This window comes from Antedon mediterranea, chromosome 3 (genome assembly GCF_964355755.1).
Source record: "Antedon mediterranea chromosome 3, ecAntMedi1.1, whole genome shotgun sequence".
NCBI classification, from domain to species: Eukaryota; Metazoa; Echinodermata; class Crinoidea; order Comatulida; family Antedonidae; genus Antedon; species Antedon mediterranea.
This window is the reverse complement of record NC_092672.1, coordinates 29,344,264-29,357,609: the sequence shown is the minus strand read 5'-3', so window position 1 is coordinate 29,357,609 and position 13,346 is coordinate 29,344,264. Positions and strand designations below refer to the sequence as shown.

At 36.9% G+C, this 13,346-nt stretch overlaps 2 protein-coding genes across 2 annotated transcripts; both read right to left on the bottom strand.

Moving 5' to 3' along the window:
* Positions 1-1,101, bottom strand: LOC140044270 (5-hydroxytryptamine receptor 1B-like). Its single transcript, XM_072088747.1, has one exon. The coding sequence runs from the start codon at positions 1,099-1,101 to the stop codon at positions 1-3; it is 1,101 nt and encodes a 366-aa protein (XP_071944848.1).
* Positions 1,102-6,578: 5,477 nt separating this feature from the next.
* Positions 6,579-11,509, bottom strand: LOC140044268 (uncharacterized). Its single transcript, XM_072088746.1, has 8 exons — positions 11,425-11,509; positions 10,588-10,809; positions 10,044-10,223; positions 9,669-9,782; positions 9,340-9,456; positions 8,494-8,625; positions 7,472-7,670; positions 6,579-6,720 (listed from the first exon to the last, which is right to left on the bottom strand). Exons 1-8 carry the CDS (start codon positions 11,507-11,509, stop codon positions 6,642-6,644), a joined length of 1,128 nt encoding a protein of 375 aa, XP_071944847.1. The 3' UTR covers positions 6,579-6,641.
* Positions 11,510-13,346: the final 1,837 nt, after the last annotated feature.

The window sequence follows — 13,346 nt, the reverse complement described above, 5'->3', positions numbered from 1 at the left end:
TCAATCAATTAACACCGCTACTCTGTTTCTTTTGAAGCGACATAGTACTTTTGCAAAGAATTTTCTGAATTGAAGATTAGTAGCCACGTATAACAAGGGGTTCACCATAGAATTTGACCAGATTAGATAGTTTAAAAACTTAAAATTCCACTTAGGCCAAGACCTATGAACCACAAGGGTAATATTCACAGGCAACCAACAAAGGCAGAATACACCCACAACCGTTACTAGCATGACAAATGACTTGCGATTGATACGTGGTGGTGGTGGTGGTGGTCGTGAGTTGTGCCCGTGCAACGTACTGATTGTAGTAGACCTATGTACAATTGACATATTCACGACTTCTGTCGTACTATGATCGATGCGGGATCTTCTTTGTGTAACCCCAGTCTGAGTTAGTTTGTTCTGATGTCTTAATCGGTTTGATCGTCTCCGGATATTGATATATACCAAAGTATTTAAGTATATCAAAAGTATTAACGGTATTATGAACAGTGGAAAAATAAACAGAACACTATTAATCTTACTGCAACTAACAATCTCACACGTATAGTAGTTAATATTGGTGGAGCCTGAGGTTATTATCGGTAGAACAAAGGGTGGAATCGTTGCAAATGTAATGGAATTTATCCAACAGACACCAGACATCACAAAAGCCCTACGATGGGTTTGAAAACGCCTATACTCCAAACCTTTCTTAAGCATCCAATATCGATCTAGAGAAATTAATAAAATCATAAAAAGTGACTGTTGACCAGATGTAAATACAGCAACAGTCCAAATTTTACAAGCAAAGTTGCCAAGCGTCCAGCGTCCATGGTGAGTGATGATGTTGTACAGAGGCATAGTCACACACCCGGTAAGAAGATCAGCAATGGATAGGTTAAGGATCAGAATGTTTGTCGGTTTACAGTTTATTTTCTTTTCTACCAACCAAGCAACAATCACTATAATGTTACCGACAATTGTAATGAAAACCATAAGCCATACACATATATTTCCAAAAGAAAAGTCAAACTTCTGTTCGGTATTTGGTGATTGCGTTTCTTCAATTGGTAGTGAAATGTTCAGCAACGCATCATGCGACGATTCATTTTCCATTACTTGGCCTCGCTTTTCCAAGTCTTTGAAAACGTGTGTAAGTTTATGTTTTTACAGTAAGGATAAACCGAACTAACACAAGCGATTTTATTATTTTTAAAAAGCGATAAAGATTAAGAAATCCAAGAACAAACGAAGTGTGCGAGAAATATAAACCACTCGATACTTAAATCAAGAATGTACGAGAGTGACCAAATATTTACATCAGACAGTGTGCAGAAGTTGCCAATGACAACAAAATAATTACAATGAATATTAACTGCTACGTAAGCAAAATATATACAATTAGTGGTCGAGAAATGTTTATATAACACAATTTATTTGTTATTGTATTAGCAATTCATAAATCTACAGCATTCATTTCGAAAAGAATCCCAAAAATGAGCCCATCTTAGTGTCATATCACTACCATATTTGGGCATATCCCTACCATATTCTGTCATAAAAGTCATATGATAGATTGGAATACATTATTATTCCTTAACATATACAGTAACATAGAATCTACATGAACATGCTAAAAATAGTATGTTTAGATTTAAGAAACCATGTATAATTAATATAACAACAAATCAGGAACATTCCAGAAGTTTCTATTAATAGAAACTGTAATCCAATAGAGTAAGAAGTATAGGGAATGATCTAGAAGGTTATGAACATATTTTATATAAGGGGAAGAATGACAATTGTAAGGAGGGGGAATAATTTTTGATTTTGAAGAAGGTTGGAGATTAGATTGTAAGAGTTAATATGAAGCTGTTGTTTAAAGTACTGGATTGTTGAAAGTTGAAGTTGATTGAAATTGAAGCCTTGTTTTTGAGTTATTTTACAACTTCGTGGATTTTGTTGTGTATACTTTTATGTCACAAGAGAGATCCTAAAGTATTTTCAACCGCTCGGAAACTTACGTAATAGGAGTTCGTGACATAGATCTTATTATTTAATATCAGTCTTCCCATTGTATTAGCAAGGTTGCTTGATCATTTGTATAAATGAGACACAATGTTTAAGATGTATTGTCCCCAAAAAACATGAAAAATGAAGGTTAATAAAATCAGACTATGAATAGACCATTATGTAGTTTTAATAAAGTTAATCTCTTCGGTAGAAAAAAAATAATAACAATAAATAAATAATGTTTTCACTTATGAAAATGCAAATTAAATGGTTACATTAAACCAAAACTTCACTGGCTGGCGGCTGGCGGCTGGCGTAAAGCGACTCTACAGCTCACTATGTCGGTCGGTTGGTCGGATGGTCGGTCGGTAAACACTAACTCAAATTTTAGCACGCGTCTACAACCTTGTTTGCTTTAAATAACATTTTTTTTCATCCATTTTTTAATCAAAATGGCCGACTGTTATGTGACATTAAAATGGCATATTCAACACAAACATCTTTATGAATTATTTTTTCAGAGACAATAAATCTTTAAGCATACGCCACCAGATTCTCGGTATAAATGTATCCAGTATCCGATCATTGACATTATTTTATTTAATGTCGAAACAAGCACCACGTGTAATACATAATTATAAGATGGTGTATTACTACATTTTGCCATGATACTGAAGTAGTATATAGCGATACAGCACCGAGGATTGGGCACATTACATTATATTTTAAAAAAAAGCACGCAGGTGGGGAAATTAGAAAAGGAACCCATTGGTTAATCGATATCGAATGCCTGTATATTGTAGTTTTAATTCGGCTTCTTTTTCTTCTTTCGAGGGAGCAGTGTTACAACCGCTAATGTAGAAAACGCCCTACCAGCTAAAGTAAAACGGGATCAACAATAACGAAAATTGCCTCGCATCTAATGTACGGTACGGTACCGTAGTTATTAGCGCCAGCTAATGCAGAAAATATTACATATTTTGCAAACCTATGTCTAAATCATGTGCATGTGCATCTCTTTATCAGTCTATCCACCTTTCGTAAGCGACCAACTTTCTAAAACAACCACACAGCGTAAGCAACCATCTCTCTTAAGGGACCGCTTCTTAATAATCGACCACCTCCCGTAACAACCTCTCGTAAGTGACCGCCTCTATTGAATGACTACCATCTCTGTTAAGGGGCCACTTCTCATAATCAACCACCTCGTAAGGGACCGATTCTCATAATCGATCACCTCTCGTAAGTGATCACAACTCCCTTATGATCGATTATGATAAATAACAGACTAAACATTTTGGCAAATGCAGGTCAAATTAGAAATTAAAATTACAGGTAATATCTCTTGTATGTTAACAACACTCATGAGGTAGATTTTGACATCACAGCAATTTACGGCGACGGCTGCACGACGAGCGCGCGCGGCGATATCGTAAATCTTGAAATTGTTCAGTTTCCGAAATCGCGTACATCTCTAATAATACGTTGTCAAATACGCTGTTGATGTTATCCGTATTATAGTACTAGCCACTTCTGTACTATAACATTATAACTAACCTAAGCGATTTAATCAAAATAAAGATTAAAGAGAATCAAATGTGGGGGAAAACCCATTTGATACTCGATACAGGAATAAGAAAAAATATTTACAATATACGGACAAAATATCAGACATCCGCAGTTGCCAACGGCTACAATGACATCAACGAACGGACATCATTGATACAGGCGTACCGTACATATTTTTTTTCTAATCCAAAGCTGCGATTGAGTATGCATAACGTTGTTTGGAAAAAAAAACAAACTATATACTTATATAGGCCTATATACATTATTTTATTTAATGTCGAAACAAGCACCACAATGTAATACACATAAGATGGTGTATTACTACATTTTGCCATGATACTGAAGTAGTATATAGCGATACAGCACTGAGGAGGATTGGGCACATTACGTTAAATTAAAAAAAAAGGCAAGCAGGTGGGGAAATTAGAAAAGGAACCCATTGGTTAATCGATATCGAATGCCTTATTGTAGTTTTAATTCGGCTTCTTTTTCTTTCTTTGAGGGAGCAGTGTTACAACCGCTAATGTAGAAAACGCTCTACCAGCTAATGTAAAACGGGATCAACAATAACGAAAATTGCCTCGCATCTAATGTACGGTACCGTAGTTATTAGCGCCAGCTAATGCAGAAAATATTACATATTTTGCAAACCTATTTCTAAATCATGTGCATGTGCATCTCTTTATCAGTCTATCCACCTTTCGTAACCGACCAACTTTCTAAAACAACCACACAGCGTAAGCAACCATCTCTCTTAAGTGACCGCTTCTTAATAATCGACCACCTCCCGTAACAACCTCTCGTAAGTGACCGCCTCTATTGAATGACCAGTTAAGGGGCCACTTCTCATAATCAACCACCTCGTAAGGGACCGATTCTCATAATCGATCACCTCTCGTAAGTGATCACAACTCCCTTATGATCGATTATGATAAATAACAGACTAAACATTTTGGCAAATGCAGGTCAAATTAGAAATTAAAATTACAGGTAATATCTCTTGTATGTTAACAACACTCATGAGGTAGATTTTGACGTCACAGCAATTTACGGTGACGGCTGCACGACGAGCGCGCGCGGCTATATCGTAAATCTTGAAATTGTTCAGTTTCCGAAATCGCGTACATCTCTAATAATACGTTGTCAAATACGCTGTTGATGTTATCCGTATTATAGTACTAGCCACTTCTGTACTATAACATTATAACTAACCTAAGCGATTTAATCAAAATAAAGATTAAAGAGAATCAAATGTGGGGGAAAACCCGTTTGATACTCGATACAGGAATAAGAAAAAATATTTACAATATACTGACAAAATATCAGACATCCGCAGTTGCCAACGGCTACAATGACATCAACGAACGGACATCATTGATACAAGCGTACCGTACATTTTTTTTTTTCTAATCCAAAGCTGCGATTGAGTAGTATGCATAACGTTGTTTGGAAAGAAAACAATCTATATACTTATATAGGCCTATATATTATATATTAATCCAAAGGAAAATAAATGAACAATGACAATGCTGTGGGTATCAGTGGCTGGATCTCAATAGAGATACAAACAAAAGCCAGAAGAATTAGCAGAGCTTTCGGGCAACACTAGCCCTCATCAATGCAAGTGAGATTACTCACATTTTAAGAATAAAAAAATGAGTCAACTGGAATACAAAAAAAAACAAAGGCGACACAGACGGGGGACAGAGGGTGAAGAGAGTAAAGCTTGGTTCCCACTAGAACGTAACGCAAGGACGTAAACGCAACGCAAGCGTTTTAACCAATGACAAGCGAAGTTATAGACATGTAGCAATCACAAGCGAATAAGCCATCGCTTGTGATTGGTCAATTAACTTACGTTGCGTTACGTCCTTGTGTTGCGTCGCTAGTGGGAACCACGCTTAAGCAATCACAAGCGAATAAGCCATCGCTTGTGATTGGTCAATTAACTTGCGTTGCGTTACGTCCTTATGTTGCGTCGCTAGTGGGAACCACGCTTTAGAGTAGAAAATAACGAAGATAGCTTGGTAGTATAAACAATTTAGAAATGTATATATAGGTCTATTATGTATTATTTAGAAATGCATAATTTTGCAATGGGTTGTTGATGTTGTGTTTTAAAGACCTATATTACAAACTTTGTTTTCCCCTTCAACTTAATTTTTTTTCTATAAAAATGAAATGAAAATGAATTAATTGCTAAAACTCAAAGCAATCAAACTCAAAATAATCATAAAAACATAATGCAAATTGGTTGAATAAAGACAGCAGGAAAATGTAAAATATAAAAGTAATTTTTTCCCTTCAAGTTAAAATTGCACAAAAATTATCCATCCGCGCGCGATGAATGTCGGAATTAAAACGCCTGTGACCTTAATATAGACCGAAAAATACAGGCCTAAAAATATATTTCCCGACTAACCTCACCTAAAAATCAAAATTGCATCCTGTGAATTTATATCACCATCGATTTTTTGTTTAGATTTTGGCCAAATATAATATATTTTTGTCGCAATACTTCATAGCTTATAAAAACATCCGACAGACTGACTGATCCTGTTTACAATGTATGCTATGTGCCTGGGTGGTACCATTAGGCCTCACTACAAACAGCAGCAAATAGGTAATTAAAAGAGGCCTACATCAATTAAAACAGATTATAAATTGTGTTTAATTTCATTTCGTGTGACTTTATCATGCCATAGTTGACATGTAGTACAGCATAACTATTAAAGGTAAATGCGAGTAGATTGAGCCCGAAACGAACCGATTGAGCCCGAAACGAACCGATTGAGGAACTGCCGTACAGAAAAAATCGTCAGCCGTGCAGTTCCTACTCAGATCAGATAAGCACACCGGGAGACGATCCTCTACTTTTTTGTAGGTTACACATTATTATAATTAAAGTTGTGATATAACAACAAATAACGACTGACTTTCGTATTTTAGAGAATAATTTAATTTCCAAAATAGGCCTAATTTATGTTAAAGTATCATTAGCATAGACTGTAGGCTTACGATAGAACGTGAATTTAAATCAACACACATCATGATTTTAAGCTGATTGCCGCAGTTTATGGTAAAGCTTGTTGGACTGTGGGTCCAGGCTGCTTATAAAGCGGAGCAACACGTGTCCATGTATCTTCTTGTACTCTGTGGGAAAACAAAATCTTTAATTAATTCAGAGAAAAAGACTACAATATAATTATTATAACAGTGAGTTTAGGCCTACTATCTAAATGAAATAATTGTCCTGGTGTCGTACCTCTAACTGTTTGGCCTAAGAAGGTAGACTTAGTAGTACCGCATTCTTTTTCAAAACTAAATTCATGCTAAAGTATAGGTATGGCACGCCATGTGTGCCAAAGTACTTCTTTTTACAAATGTTACGCTGAATTGCCGTGTAAGAACAATAAAATAACTTGGCATTCAAAGTCGGTTGTGTGTTTACAAATTAGTCGCAAGGACAATTATCGTATTTTTTCGAGTGCTTTTACTGGTACAATATTAACTTTTTTTCTGTGTTATTCCTTTGGATTGTATGGTATGGAAATACATAAAAGCAAGTTAATTAAGTATGTTATGACTTTAGGCAATACAGCACTTTGCGTCAATACGTCGCTGCGTTGCGTTACGTTGCGTCGCTAGTGGGAACCACGCTTTAGTATGTTATGATGTTAGTAAAACGTAAATGCAAGTTTATGCTGCGCTCGCTCTCAAGGGGAGAAATGCCTACAGCTAGCTTGGTTCACGCTAGAGAAACACCACAAGCGAGTTGACCAATGACAAGCGACAGGTCCAATAATCCATCGCTTATGGTTGGCCAAATCACTTACGTTGCCCTTACGTTGCGCATCTAGTTGGAACCAAGAATAATGAAGTGAGCACATTGGGCCAGGCCTACCTGCTAGACATCTTATGGTCATGGCATGCATTCATTCTATCGGTTTCGACATTCGTTGTAAACAGTACATCCTGCCCGTTACACGGATAGCACTGCCCGGTCCAGCTTACGGTTGTCTCACCATTATTGCGTACGGTTGTATAGCCAAATGTAATGTACTGCATGTTTTTGGCTGCATAACCGGCTATGATAGTCGGTGCTAAAATATAAAAATATTTAAAGTAATAGGCCTAGTATCATAGATTTAAAAAACGCCTAAGTTTGTGAAACATCTAAGCGCTATACATATAGCGCGTATGGAAACATACTCCCATAATGCAGCTAGTAATCAGCGCAATTGTATCTTGACCTAACCAGGTACTCATTTATACACCTGAGTGGAGAGAGCCAAACGTAAGTAAAGTGCATTGCAATGAATGCGACGAGCGTTGGATTCGAATCCACGATCTCACGAACAGTAGTTAAACGTCCAACATACTGCGCCATACGCCCTTACTTAAATAAAGGCAATCCAACAACAGAATGCTGAGCTCCATAGATCAAATGGTTTATCTGTGGCGGCGACACAATAAGTTCCACGCCCGTTGATAGACACCACGCGCCGCGGAGAATATGAATAGTACAGTGGTATTTGTCGCAGTCAGACATAAGATCAAATGACTGTTACGCGTTCCTATCTTGTTATGGCGAGCTCAGTGTTATAAGATTGCCTTGCTTAAATAAAACACGTAGACCTATATGGTTAAATCGCAAATAGTCATATGATATCATCAGCCTTCATTAGAAAAGTTCACATTTATTTTGATTCGCTTTAGGCCTAACTGTATTTTGTCTTTTATGTGTAAACTGACTTTGGGGTTGGGTCAACCGGCTCAACTACAGTGATTAAGTTTACTTACTCCCCAATTTAATTTTTTTTTGTTATGTGTATACTGAAATAGACCAAATAAATAATTAAATGAAATGAAAAAATAACGGATAATTAATATTAATAATTGACCTAAGTCTCCAAAACAACTTACACGAGTGGCCACTTGTAACATCCTGTTCGCTTCTGATTGTTCCCATGATTTCACTTTGTGACGGTGTTTTTGTCAAGTTGAGTTCAGCCCCTTTGGCATTATACCATACACCCTCCAGTGGACAGTGATGGACTGCAGAAAACAAATTATTATTAAGTCAAAAATAAAAAAGTGTACTTTGGCAACGATAAAAAAACAATTAAAAACGATATAGATATACAATATGCCTATAGATGGTGGCTGGGGCCTAAATATTAGGGAAACTTGAAACTTATTGTGTATGGGTATATATTACTAATTTGCCTCTAGGGAGCTTTTGATTTGCGATGATCGACGACCAAATACGTCATGAGTAATGTAGTGTGAAAACCCCCTTATATAATAATGGGTTGACCCAAATACGTCATGAGTAGTCACTATGCGCGGGAATATTGGAACGTGTTTCCTCGCTTTTCCCACTTTTGATGGTATTTTAGGTTTCAAGTGGTCACTAGCAAATCGGAAGGTAACTAGCAAAGCGAAAGGTCACTAGCAAAGCGAAAGGTCACTAGCAAAGCGAAAGGTCACTAGCAAATCGAAAGGTCACTAGCAAAGCGAAAGGTCACTAACAAATCGAAAGGTCACTAACAAATCGAAAGGTCACTAGCAAATCGAAAGGTCACTACTGTAGCAAAGCGAAAGCTCCCTAATGTCTGACCTCACTGTATCCATTATGTTACGTACTTATTCACAATATTCACTAAAATAAAGTGAATCTTAAATGAGAACACATAGGCCTACACAAAAAAGGATAACTGCTAAGTATGGTATGCCAAAACGTTTAAATATTAATTGTTCCTTTCTTACCGACATCACAGTTAGTACCACTATAGCCTTCTTGGCAGGCGCATTGGTATTGGTTGTTGCCTTGGTCTAGGCAGGTACCGTCATTGATACAAGGAGACGAAGCGCAACCCTCAGCAACTGAAAAATAAAAAAAAACAGGAGCTTAACGATCTTAAAATAATCTCAACATTATGTAGGTCTCAGTAGGCCTACGTAGTCTGTGTTTTCTTCACTTTCGCTGGCACAATTGAGAATTGTCAAAATCGCCTACATTATTATTGTACGGCTTCGAAAAACGCCATACCATTTTTGCTAATATTCGTCTAAAAGAAATGAACAATTCAACTTACGTATTTCACAATTTGGACCCGAGTAAAGTGGAGGACACCGGCAATGGTACGAGTTCTCCAGATTGGCACACACGGCTCCATTGAGGCATGGGTTAGAGGCACATTCGTCAATATCTAGAAGACGAATAAAAAGTCGTAATTAAGTAACCGGTCGTTGAAGAAACAGATTAACTTACAGCATTTACGGACATATATTATGATGTCATCATCTGGACGCACTAAGCGTCTATCGTCTGCGCTGTTTCTCCATTCCACTATCGGATATTTTTTTTATATATTGATCTCGGACTCTTGCTGAACGTCCATAGACAAACATTTAACAATGGTTCAGTCATTTTTGACACATGTAAACGTTAGTAAGTAGGCCTACAATACCTGTACAAGTTGAAGTGCCTTTGCTATCGCCATTATATATCCACTTGCCGTTGTCACAAGTTGCCGAAGACGGGCCTGTTAGATAGTAGCCAGGATCGCAGACGATGTCCACGGATGACCCGTGCTTAGTGCTGCCCAAGTACGTCCCGTAGATTGGGGTAATTGGCTCATTACAGTCGGCTAGCATTGTAAACGAAATAAAAATAGTTATAACTTTCATCATATATACGAGTACAGTAACCGAATCTTTTTTTAAAGTTTATCTCTCTAAAGTGCTTCTCTCTTTAAAAAGTATTTTTAGAGCAATACATATATTATAAATAGACTGGTTCAATTCTCAACATATTTGTAATCGACAGAAGCTACACCAACAACAGTGTATTACCACGAATTGAATTGGTCAGTGGGTTACTTCATACATTGTTTACTGAACACATCGACACAATACAAATGAAGATTTTGTAATGAAAAATATAACAAGTTAAAAGTTTCCGGTGGAAATGGAGTCCGGGTGACAAAACAAAGGTACAGGTAGCTCACTTACCTTTGCATACCACTTTGATATTACCGGGTGGGTACCACTTTGGAGTTTGGTCACAGGTAACTCTTTGTGACCCTTGTTTCACCAATAGTGTGTACCCCGGGTTACATTTGAACTCAATCGTAGTCCCAATCGGTACGGGATATTTAGTTACTTTCGCTCCTGTGTGGAAGTTAGCGTGGTAACCATTCTTGGGATCATTCTTCGAAATTGGTTCCTTGCAAGCTTAAAAGAGGGAGGAAATACATTTAATGTAACTGCTGTTTTCACAGACGATAGGTACTACGATCCCGACGAGACAAGTCGTCTTGAGATACTGTAGTAGTGGGTAGTAGTAGTAGTTTTATGTCGTCAGGAGAACTTCAAACATGTTTCACGAGACGACTCGTCGGGCAAACGTCGTATACGATGCTGTCTGAGATTTTCGTTTGACGCCTACTATTATTTCGGTGATGAAATAAATGGACTTCGGCCAGAACATCCTTCATAGGCATTGTCATATTGTAGGCCTATCCATAATTTGTTCTGTACAGTGTTTTTGCACAGATTTACTAAACATGGTAATCCAGGTGGGTCAAGATCCTATCTGAAAGTATTACTTTGAGACGTCGTCTTAATTGTAGGCCTACTTTGTTTTTCTCACAGTATCGGGGAAAAACTGTTCACAATGAAGAACTGTGAGTATGGCTTAAAACATTTGGTCTACCGGAGATGAATCATATGGACGCTTCACAAGTAGCCTATCTCTTGTACATTTAAAATGGGAAACTTTAAAAAAAAAAATGAAACCGCAAAAAGAAATGATCATTCGTTTAAAATAGTTAAGAAACATATATTTACCTTGGGCCTTGGCTGCACCTCTAGCTTCCATAAACAACGAACAGAAAATAAATAGAAAAATCAGAGTAGACCTACACCTCGCCATTTTTGTAACCTGTCTCTCAATCTGTCGACTACAGATACAAACACTAAGTTACCGTTGACTTTGCGTTGTTGTGTTTTTATCATGTTCTAATATTTACCGACTGATAGAAACATCAACTACTTTGGTGTGCCAGATTATGATTAAGATTATTAACTGACGTCATTATTTACCCATGTTTGTTGGACTTACTGTAAAATGCAGTAACACGAAGTAGGCCTAAAACACAAACCCCGCCTTTTTTTATGGTAAAACACTCCATTCTATCCAATGAGGTCGAATATAAACAACATTTCCGATGCTCAGAAAATTATAAATCGGAATAATGCATAAAGCTATCTTAACTGGTTTGACAAATAAAATTGTGATGTTCCCAAATATGGTAGTGATATACTTAAATATGGTAGTAATATGACATCATAATGTTCATATATGATAGTATAGTTTGATAGTGTAGACAGAGCTCAGAGGTATACATTAAATATATAGTGAAACACCTCCTTTGGGTGGGACACTTTACCGTAAAACAAACGAGAATAGGGAGGTTTCGCAATCTTACGAATACGATAACGAAAGCGGATACGTATTCGTTTTCGTAAGCCATAAAAAAATCTGTTTCGCATGGCAACGAAATATTGAGGCGCGTCCAAAATATGACTGCGGTAAATTTGAGCGAAGCGCAGGTACACGTGTTGCTTGGTGCTTGGCTGCCTAGGCCTAGCGTAACATCAAAGCGAGTGAGGACTTTAAAAACTGCTATTTATCAAAATTGACTTGGCATTTTAGTAAATTACTTTAGTAAATTACTTTCAATAAATCTATAATTATATTATAATCATGAATCATATCTGATTCAAATGTATTTTCGTCGTTATCGTATTCGTAAGGTTGCGAAACCTCCCTATTATCTCTTTGCAACATTAAAGTCTACCTCTATTCAGTGGACACTCTTACCAAGTGTGTCTACTGTACAAACGATAAACAATGCATACACACACCCAAAGCAAAACTTGTCAAAATCTATTTTATGTTCAAATAAATTTGAAACGCGTAGGAATAATTTCGATAACGTTACTTAAATAAACACCCCACCAGTTATTATCTAAAAAAAATCGTGTGTTCTACTATCGGACGATCTTAGTGCGTAGGCACGCTGATTGAGACATTGTTGGTTTAGTAAAATCTTTTGAAGGATACAAACATACCACCTACACACCACTTAAATAAAATAATCTGTGTGAAAGTTTTTGATTAAATTTGCAGGCCTATCACGTACGATGCATTACATGTTTCCCCTACTACTGTGCTGCTCATGCTTGTGTTTTTGTAAAATAAGTGAAATTGTTATATACGCGCAAACGTGTGAAGCATGACTTTTGGGCGACGGCAAACTCACCTGTAAAGTGGGCCGGACGCGATATTGTCTTTTTCGTACATAAGTTGGGAATCATTCATGAAACGTCACAAAATAAACATGAATAATTAATTACTAGTATACATAAGGTGTGACGTAAGAATTAAGACTGCAATTCGCTAATGCTTTCCGTCGACCCGTCTGTGTAGTCGAATACTGTAGTTAGACTTTGTATATCGAAGGGGTTCGTTTCGTTTACAGTAAGAGAGAGATTATTTAGAGGGTTAAGTTATATTTAGGAAGTAGGTCGGCTATCTTTAACATAAGGAGTCCCTCACTTATGTACGAAAAACAAATCGCGGGCCGGCTCGATATATATAACAGTCAATTCATACACCGTAATGTATATACACATCATTCGACTCATGAAAAAATTATCTAAATCTATTATCTACAACTTATAAATATGTATACCTTAATTCTTTT

What these genes read in the sequence shown, in the direction of transcription:
- LOC140044270 (XM_072088747.1), bottom strand. Translation starts at nt 1,101, where the DNA reads ATGGAAAATGAATCGTCGCATGATGCGTTGCTGAACATTTCACTACCA.
- LOC140044268 (XM_072088746.1), bottom strand. Translation starts at nt 11,509, where the DNA reads ATGGCGAGGTGTAGGTCTACTCTGATTTTTCTATTTATTTTCTGTTCG. An exon ending in AGGCACTTCAACTTGTACAG is followed by an intron (nt 9,783 to 10,043) that starts GTATTGTAGGCC and finishes TTCGTCTTCTAG; the next exon opens with ATATTGACGAATGTGCCTCT. An exon ending in GGGTCCAAATTGTGAAATAC is followed by an intron (nt 9,457 to 9,668) that starts GTAAGTTGAATT and finishes TTTATTTTTCAG; the next exon opens with TTGCTGAGGGTTGCGCTTCG.